This window comes from Siphateles boraxobius, unplaced genomic scaffold (genome assembly GCF_051911475.1).
Source record: "Siphateles boraxobius isolate OS27281-9 unplaced genomic scaffold, OSU_SipBor_1 35, whole genome shotgun sequence".
Lineage (NCBI taxonomy): Eukaryota > Metazoa > Chordata > Actinopteri > Cypriniformes > Leuciscidae > Siphateles > Siphateles boraxobius.
Genome location: NW_027508975.1, coordinates 14,743,279 through 14,752,999, shown reverse-complemented (window position 1 = coordinate 14,752,999; position 9,721 = coordinate 14,743,279). Strand labels below are relative to the sequence as shown.

Here is a 9,721-nt window from a genome sequence, read left to right as displayed (position 1 = left end):
AATTTCCCCCCAGTCTTCCTCTCCCACCTTCTCCCATCATCTATTATTTATCCCCGTCACTGCTGCTTCTTATCAGCCCCTCAGCTCACCCTCATTCCACCACCAGTGATATGGCCACGGGTCTGTTAGTCTCTGGCTCCATCGTGGTCGGTGGATCTCCGGTCTCTGCCTCCGGCCTCCGCGACCAGGAATCCACCTCGGTCCGTTGGCCCATTGGCTTCACCTTGGCTCCTACCTCCCTCATCTCCATTGTGGCCCATTAGTCCACCAGCTCCGCCAGGCTCCCTCATCCCTCTGGCTCCACTTTGGTCATTCGTCGACCTGCCCTCGCCTCAGGACTACACTCCTCCGGCTTCGCCTTGTCCCTCTGGCTCCATTGGGCTCCTCACTCCCTCCAGCTCCACCGTGGCCCTCAGTCGCTCCGGGTCCACTGGGACCCTCTGGATCCCCACCTGCACCTTGATCGCCAGAGCCGTCTGCATCGCCATGTCCTTCCCGATCCTCAGCATCGCCTTGGATCGCCGGCTCTCCGTCTACACCCTGGTCTCCTCTTCCACCTGCTCCGTCTCCGTCAGTTGGCCCCCTAGAGTCATTAGCCCTTTCTCCACCATGGCTCCTTCCTTCATCGGCTCCACCATGGGCTGCCTGCCTGGCTGTAGCCTGGGTCCCACCTTGCTCCACGTTCCTCCTGTCTCTTCCCACCATCTACTCCGCCCTGGTCTCCCGAGCTGCCGGCACCACCATGAAGGCTTCCCATTCTGTCGAAGCCACGCCCACACCCTTTGATGTTTTACGGCGCGAGGATGGGCCTGCCGGGAGGGTGGGGTACTGTCACGTTTCAGTACATGTTTGGACCTTTGTTCTTTTTTCACCCCTCATTTGTTTGGTTACAGTCATTACGAGTTAATTTGTCCCAGTTGTGCCTGATTAATTATCTCATTTCTGTTTGCTATTTAAGATGCACCTTTTCTTTCAGTCTTTGTCCGATCTCTGTTGTGTTAATTGTTCTCCCTGCCTTTCAGTTTGTTGCATAGTATTATTATTAAAGGTTGAATTTGCATCTGTAATCAGAGTCTTCCGTCTGTTCCTGAGATAACCACAGTGTGAGAGTAGTAGAACATAAAATTCTCAAGAAAATTTTGGTTAACATTAAAAGCCATGTTGAGGATGTCACTGTGAATATTTAGACAACTAACATTTAACACTGTTCCAGCTTTAAACTTCAACAGATATTAACAGACGTTTTAAAAACAGTGCAATGGAATATACTAAGATCCTGCATTTCAGTCAAACTGTTTATGATACCAATCTAACTGCGTTTTAATGCTAACTAGACTAGCCATAATTTTAACAATCCTGTGTTTTCAGTAGTCACTGACTACTGTGAGAAGACCTATCACAGACGGCTGAAAGGAAGACCAAGTTTTTTTGCTGATCAAGACGAATAAAGGCTAGATTCAGTTGTGTGATAGTCAGACATAAAAGATGAGCATCTGGCTAATGATCTGGGTATCTCTCACTGTGGGAACAGGTAAAGAGATTTTATTCATTTTGTAATGAAGCAGTTTGTTAAATGAGAATTTTAGTCTCTATAAATATACTTCTAAATGCATACAAAATCAAGTTGGTTACACTTTATTTCGATAGTCCGCTTTAGACATTCTACTAACTATAAGTAACTTGTCATCTGCCTACCAGTCATTAGAGTGTTAGAAGACTGTCTGCTTAATATCTGCTAACACTTTATTTTGATGGTTTCCCAACAAGTACATGTCAACTTATTCTACTAACCATATCCTAACTGTCTACTAAAATGAAAGTTAGTTGACATGTAGTTGCAAATTAATGAGTTGGTTGACGTACAAAAGTTACATAGTTACTTATAGTTAGTAGAATGTCTAAAGTGTGGCTATTGAAATAAAGTGCATCCATCAAGTTTATTTAAAGGTACTAATGTGCTTCAAAGGTTAACATTAATATTTAATCTGCGAGTTATATTTGTTTGCATATTTGTATTTTGTAAGTATTGTATGAATTTAGCAAACATTGGTAGGTAGGTATGATAATTTTGTTGTTATTAAAAATTAAATGCTTCTTTACGTTGTTCAAAAATCTGCTGTATAAAAGCCCCAATAGGAAAGAGTCAGAAGTATTAACATAAACATTACAATATTTCTCATCTAGCAACAAAGCAGTTCATTGTGACACAGTGGCCAACAGTTGCTGAGGTGATGGCTGGAGAGGACGTAATTTTAAAGTGCAATATTGTGGAGTTGTACTCCCCGTGTTCCACGGTGGCTTGGCTGAGAGTCATTCCTAAGAATGCAACAATGAGCCTCTCTGATAGACTTCAAATTGATCCTCATTACTTGTCCAGCCAGTGGACGAGCATTTGTACTGCTGTTATCACCAATTCAACAGTGCATGACTCCAGTATGTACTATTGTGCAGCTTTGAAAAGCCGCTTTGCTCACATTGGCAATGGATCCAGGGTTATTGTGAAAGGTGAGTCTAATTAAATATAATGATAATAATAATCTCTTATTGTGAATTAATAATTTTGTTTATAGTAATTATGTACACAAAAGACAAAAATGTCATTATCGGTGGCACTATCAGGTCAACTTTACAAAAGGACTTTTTAAGAAAATAAATTTATGGCATTATTTGTCATTTATACTCCATAAAATGAGTGGGTTAGTACATGAAATTTATAGCGAGATTTAATAATGGCATTTATATCTAGGATTAAATATGTACCTAGAATCAATAATTTTTCAGTTTTTGAATGTAATTTTACATTTCGTTCTTGTTTTTACAGGCTGAATTATCCATGACTCCCATTTATACACTCACTCTTAAAAATCAAGGTTCTAAAAGGGGTTTTTGTAGTGGTGCAATAGAAACAGCATTTTGGCTTCCCTAAATAACCTTTCATTCAACATTTCTGAAAAAAATAACTTTTTTTTATTTTCTTAGTGTGAAGAACAATTGAAAATATTGAAAATAACTTTTTTTTCCACTATAAAGCACCTTCAGTGAAACGGAAAGATTCCATTGATGTAAAAGGTTTTAATGGGACCATCAATGCCAATAAATAACCTATATTTTTAGGAATGTAGACTATGTGCCTCTCACTTTTAATACGACTGATTTACAGTAAACCCATTGAATAGCAACATAACATTCTAAAGTCTTTTTTCAATGCTTAGTATTTCTCTCCATTATAACCAAATTTTCTCCTAATCTCTTTCCAGAACACACTGTGTTTCCTGGTATTGATATTCTGACACCGCTGATCCCAAACAGTCCTTTAGTCCCTCTTCATTGTGTTGTGACCGGTGTTGAGGCTTCTCAGATTCATATGTCCTGGGCTATAGAGAGGAGAAAAGAGAAAGGAAAGGCAGTTTTGACACATGGGAATGATGGTGGCATCCAGATCATCAGGAACCAAATCGTGATCACTGCTGAGGAGTGGGACAGGAAGGTGAAGTGCGTGTGTGTGGTGAAGTTTAGAGGACAGCTCTATACCAAGACCCTTCAGCAACATGGTATAGTATAATATCTCTAAAATATACACCGTTTAAGAGTTTGGGGAACATTTTTTTCAAAGAAATTAGTACTTTTAATTATCAAGGATACATTAAATTGATGAAAAGTGACAGTAAAGACGCATATAATGTTACAAAATATTTCTGTTTCATATAAATATTTTTCTTTTGAACTTTCTATTCATCAAAGAATCCTGGACTGGGGAGGGGGGAGGGGGGTTTATGGAGATTCATTGGGGGGATTCCGATGAAAATATTAATCGGTGCCACATTGCTTTCAACATTGATAATAATAAACAGCCAGTTGAGCAGCAAATCAGCATTTTAGAATGATTTTTGAAGGATTATGTGACACTGAAAACTGGAGTGACGGCTGCTGAAAATCAGCTTTGCAATCACAGGAATAAATTACATTTTGAAGTACAAAATTGTTATTTTAATTGTAATAAACTTTTACAATTTACGGTTTTCACTGGATTTTTTATCAAATAAATCCAGTCTTTGTGAGCATACCGATCCCAAACTTTTGAACGGTAGTGTTTAATTAGTTCATAAAATTGATTTATTCATTGTTTTTAATGAACATCTATATTGAATAGGGATGCACCGATACCGATACCAGTATCGGTATCGGGCCCGATACTAAGCTCATGTACTTGTACTCGTACTCGTAAAAATACCCCGATACCAAAGACCGATACCTCACTTATATCCTTAGCTTATATTTCTTAATTCTTATGAACACTCTTCCTGCAGTTATAGTGTTGCTAGATTTAATAGTACACTCTAATATTTCACTTTACACTTTCGGCTGTGATTACATTGTTACTCAGTGTTATGTTAAACATTTGTTCTGTGATTTCTTTGGCATTTTATGACAAATTTGTTTGTCTTGTTGTCTGATTTCTTTAGCACTTTGACAACTTTGTGACACCCAGGTAAAAATTACATTCATTATGTCCTTGGTTTTGCCCTTTGGAGGTTATTGGACACTGTGAAATTTGGGCTTTGAAAATTTGTGATAAGCACAATAAGAATGATTTATTTTTTTAAGTTTATTTAAGTTGTTGAAAATAAAGATGCTGATATGTTCATTAGTCTCATTGTGTTGTTCTTAGAAAATTGCCACATAAAACGAGAACCCCCCCAGTACAACAGGCATCGGTATCGGTATCGGCGAGTACCAGGAAAAAAATATCGGTACTCGTACTCGACCCTTAAAAAGTGGTATCGGTGCATCCCTAATATTGAATATTCTGTGTTTTATTTTTTCTAATGTTCTTTTCCATATTTTCTCTCTCTGCAGATGCATCAAATGTGTGCTATGCTGTAAAATACATATATATGTCTCTCTGCTTCATTTGTGGTCTCCTGTTTCTGATAACAGTGATTGTTTATGTTTATAAACTGGGACGAAAATCTTTTGTGATGATGTGTCTATGCAAAAACCTATCCTCTTGTTCAGTCTGACATTTCACATCACTGTTTCCAGATGCAAATGCTCTACCAGATGCCCCAAGAAAACAACAAACCGTGCTAATATATGCTCAATGTGACGATGTGATGTAATATGAAAAATTATAGTCTTAACTTTCATCTCCATACCGAAATCCTAAATGGCCAGACAGTAATTCATCTGTTATGAATCCTTAAAATACTTGTGTTTGGGACGCGGTGAGCACAAAGTAGTGTACAGCGTACATTTTTAAATGTGTGTGCATATATGTGTATATGAATAAACAGTGCTCATAACCGGCTGTTGAAATAATATTCTCAAGTGAAACGAGTAGAGGCTTGGACATGGAAACAGCATTCCTTACATCATGACTTAACAAGTGGATATTCAAAGAGTTGTCAGTTTATCTATATTTTGCTTTGACAAACTTTTATTCGTCAAACTTATTTTGGTGTTTGGCATTGCTGTACATCCGATGAAAGATGGCAATAGTTACTAACATACTAATATTTAAAATAAATTGGCATATCTATTTGCAGCATGATTAAGCATGATTAATTGTGATCTTTTTGCTTCAGATTTTTATTGATGTTTATTTGATGTTTTGAATAGTGTGTTATTTTGTGTAATGTCAGTTAATTGAAGGATAAATGTTGACTTTCATATATATATATATATATATATTCATTTAAACACTTAGGTATTCTCTAAAACCTTTTTGGAAAAAGTCACCATTATACCACTTTTTTTTGGATAAAATATATAGCCTACAAATGTATTGTTAGACCCACTTTTTCTTGATAACATATATGAATTCACACCAATGATCTCAAAGCAGAGAAAATAAAATAACATACAATTTTGATTTCATATATAATGGTATTTGTTTTTTTATAGCCTATAAAGTGTCAGTTGTGTGTTGCTGAATGGTATAAGGTATACAAGTATAATTATTAGGAACAAAGAACCAGCAATAAATAAATATTGTGCCTTGTGTGATTTCGGTTATGTGTGGGAGGGTCACAGACAGGAAGTGATTTTTTCTTTCCTTCAGTGTTTTGTTTTTCTGTGTCCTCTTTATTGTGTGGTTGCATGCACCACACGAGCAAAATGGTGATGTGGACCTCATCTCATATTGGCTAATGACCAAACTTTGCTTTGTCAGCGGAAAAAACTTCTGTCTCAAAAGAACGGCAATGAAACCTCAGATATGCATAATTCCAACCCTGAAGTCTTTGGTGGAAAAATAGAATTGCTGATTTTGTTGAAATGATGTAGGGCACAAGTATGTGCCACACTGCTGTAGTCTTAGATTGCATTCATGTATTTGGTAATTATGATCTTATTATGTTAAATGTATACCAGTTTTTGTGTTATGCGTCAAGAGTGCAACAGAGATTGGATGATTTTGCCACCCAGAATTCGTTCAGCTCTCATGTGAAATTCTTTCAGGTTTAAAGTGTGCCTTGAAAACCCATGATGTCCAGTTTCTGTCAAATATAATATAGTTACAGTCATTACACTTATCACATTATTTATTTTAGCAATATCGCACAAGAAAGACTGTTGTCGTTCCGGATGTAAGTATGATGCCACAGGTTCATAGCTGTGCTGATATTTATGATTGAGAGATTAAAATTTGAACTGTATACAATAGTTCAATATATTATAGAGTAACAAACATTTATTGCCATTTTATTCCCATGGAAAATTTTGTCACGTGTATATGAATGGAAAACCTTCCTAACAACAGAAAAATCACAGTACATGTTGCAGCTGGCAGATGAGGAATGGTTTGCAAGGCTGGCTTACAATGGCAGACATCTTTGCACACCTTGACTGAACATACGAATGCAAAGAAAAATGACAATTTCCTAACTAGCACAGACAAATAGTATTGATCAGATCAAAACTTGCTATTTGGCGATAACATATTGAAAGAGCCACTCTATAAATGTTTCCCCTTGTTCAAACGGGACATTCAGACAGCACTGCAGCATTTTGTGAGGTCATTTCTAGCATAAAAAACCCCTTGAAAAAAAAAATGTCTCTTTTATTCCCCCTCAACTTAATCCAAAACCATTGACTGGGTAAGAGAAACATTTAGCTAATCTGCAATGGCAAAAGGAAATGGACTTTGAAGTAACACGAGCAGCTCACTAAAATGAGACAAGACTGTGGTTTAGTGACCTAACTTTTGCCAGTTTCTGGTTAACTGCAGCGAAAGACTATCCAGGCATCGCAGACAGAGTGATCTCAGTGTTGCTATCATTTTCCTGAGCTTTGATTTCTAGACACTTACTTACACAAAGAACAAAGACAAAGAAAGGCTGACCAAGAGCTCTGTGTGTCGGTCATCAATTCCATTTCCAGCCAGGATATTATCTTTGCGTTCATCAAAACAAGCTGAAGTTTCAGATTAAATGTGAATAGCCTACTACTTTTGATGTGCCATTTTAGCATGCCATTTGAAGAGTTGCAATGCCTGTTTGTGCATTTTTGTTATATATACAGTTACTGTTATAAAACCATAATAAGTAGGGATAAGTAATTATGTTTTCATTTCTTTCAATTTTGGGGGTTTTGGTGTTAGTGGTTAATGCCAAGATGCTGCCTTATTGTAAACTGTGGTTCAATCTATGCAATTTTTTAATGGGTAGAGAGTTATATCATGAATAAAACTAAAGACAAGAAATGAGGTTTCCTAACCAAGCTTCAATGTGTATCAGTTTTTTATCAACAAGCTGATGAAACGACCATGGACAGACAGGAAAGGTGTGTGATATGTCAGACTCTGCACATTTCTCTCAGTTGCTTTGGCCTGTAAAGACTTCAGACAGCATGCATGACCTCCTTTTTCTTGTCTTGTTTTGGTTAATTTCGCCACACGGTAAGCTACAACAATATTTTTCTCTTCATTTATAAATTTTAGTACATTTGTAACTAAAACTGGTAAGACCATCAAAGTAGCATTTATGATATAGTTTAAATTTTCACATGTTGAGGTCTGAATCCCTTTGCAGCGATGGCGGGAACAGTTTATCAGTTTCCCCCGTCAGTGAAAGTGAAATCGGGGGATACAGTGACCATGCACTGCCAACTCAATGAGGTGCAGTCATTCTGTCACACAGTGGCCTGGGTCCGAGTAAATCCAGTGAGTGGATTAATAGACATTCTGCAGGATGCAAACATCCCTCCTCAGACTAAAGATGAGGAGGAAACTCCAGTGTGTCAGGCTTACATCTACAACGCAGCGGTACAGGATTCAGGGACATATTACTGCATCGCTACAGACCGTGAGCATATGTACCTTGGGAATGGCACAACTGTCACTGTACATGGTACTGTATTAATATGGTGGTACTCAAGGTTTATGTTGATAAGAAAGCTCAGGTTTTTATTACATAATTATGTATCAATCCTTTTGTTATTTTGTCTCATTAAAATTGCATCTCTCTTTCTTCTTGCAGCTGACAGCACTGTTATGCCGTCTGTTGATATTGCGGCATTTGCCAGCAGCAACAACCACGACTCTACAGTCACTCTTCAGTGTACAGTCGGGGGATCTGCTCCATCACAGGTCTTTGTGTACTGGCTCATAGGTAGTAAAAAAGAAAATGGACAAACTTTGGTTGTTTGGGAAGAAGGAGAAGAGAACTCGTTGAAAACTCAAAATAATGTAGCAGTATCAGCTGAGGAGTGGAAGACAGAAGGACAGAGCACCTGTGTTGTGAAGTTTGGTGGGGTGATGTTTAATACGACTCTTCATCATTATGGTAAATAACTTTTCATAATCTATATCCTCACTAAATTAGCAAAAGAAATGTTTTATTATCAGTCCAAAATGTTGGTTAGTATGATTTATTGACTGAACTGCTGTAAACATTTTTGATTCCTTTCTCACAGTACTTTTCATTTTTGGTTTTTCCTCAGATATTCAGGACACTTGTTATCCTCTCGTCAATGTTACTAGATTTTTTGCACTTGTCGCTGCTCTTCTCTTTTTCGTGACGTCATTAATATTAGCAGGACGCTTCTAAACCACAGAAATTTTGTATGTGATTCTATGACCTGAAAACATCAAATAAATAAATATAATATAAAATAATACATTTGTTACAAATAAATATTTTTGCATAAAGCTTGAATCAACTTTGCCTAGTTTGCATAGTTATTTTTACACTGGGATATATACTAGTACAAGACACAGCCTGCTGTATTAATGAACTTTTAGGATAATTATTTGCTTGTTATGTTTATGTGAGAAGCCTACATTTTATGCAAACGTGAGAGGTAAAATTAGTGAATGGGTGACCATTTTCTGTATCCTGTATGTGAAAGATTACATTTGAAAAAAAAGACCTACTGCAACTTATAATAATAAACATTCTAGTGTGCCATTCAGTTTCTGCCATCCCGTTTTTAAGTTAGAATGCAATATCAACAAGGTGAAAAATATCTTTACAAATATGCAAATCATGAATTATGATTTGTTTTGACTTGTTTGTCCAAGGAAATGCAACAAGGCAGAAAGTAAAGAAATAAAAAATACAAGTATATTCAGATACATCACATTATTTTTTTTATTTTTTTTTGCCGTCGATATGTAGTAGGCTACGTCTCCCTGTAGCCTAGGCGACTGTCCATGCATGTCCAAATGCAATACAAATCATTTATCAATCATCTGTTTATTAAAATGAAATCTAAACAAACA

At 37.0% G+C, this 9,721-nt stretch overlaps 2 protein-coding genes across 3 annotated transcripts in view; one reads left to right on the top strand and one right to left on the bottom strand.

Moving 5' to 3' along the window:
* Positions 1 to 1,471: 1,471 nt before the first annotated feature.
* Positions 1,472 to 5,537, top strand: LOC143702552 (uncharacterized). The gene is made up of 4 exons (XM_077196516.1): positions 1,472 to 1,531; positions 2,185 to 2,505; positions 3,258 to 3,551; positions 5,044 to 5,537. The coding sequence occupies exons 1-4, from the start codon at positions 1,486 to 1,488 to the stop codon at positions 5,118 to 5,120; spliced, it is 738 nt and encodes a 245-aa protein (XP_077052631.1). The 5' UTR covers positions 1,472 to 1,485; the 3' UTR covers positions 5,121 to 5,537.
* Positions 3,240 to 9,721, bottom strand: part of LOC143702551 (uncharacterized) — a 27,157-nt gene continuing 20,675 nt past the window's right edge. Inside the window, exon 7 of one of the 2 annotated variants that reach the window (XM_077196513.1) lies at positions 3,240 to 3,374. The gene's annotated coding sequence lies outside the window, so the exon portion shown is untranslated. The remainder of the gene's footprint in view (positions 3,375 to 9,721) is intronic. The other variant, XR_013190463.1, reaches the window with a different exon arrangement.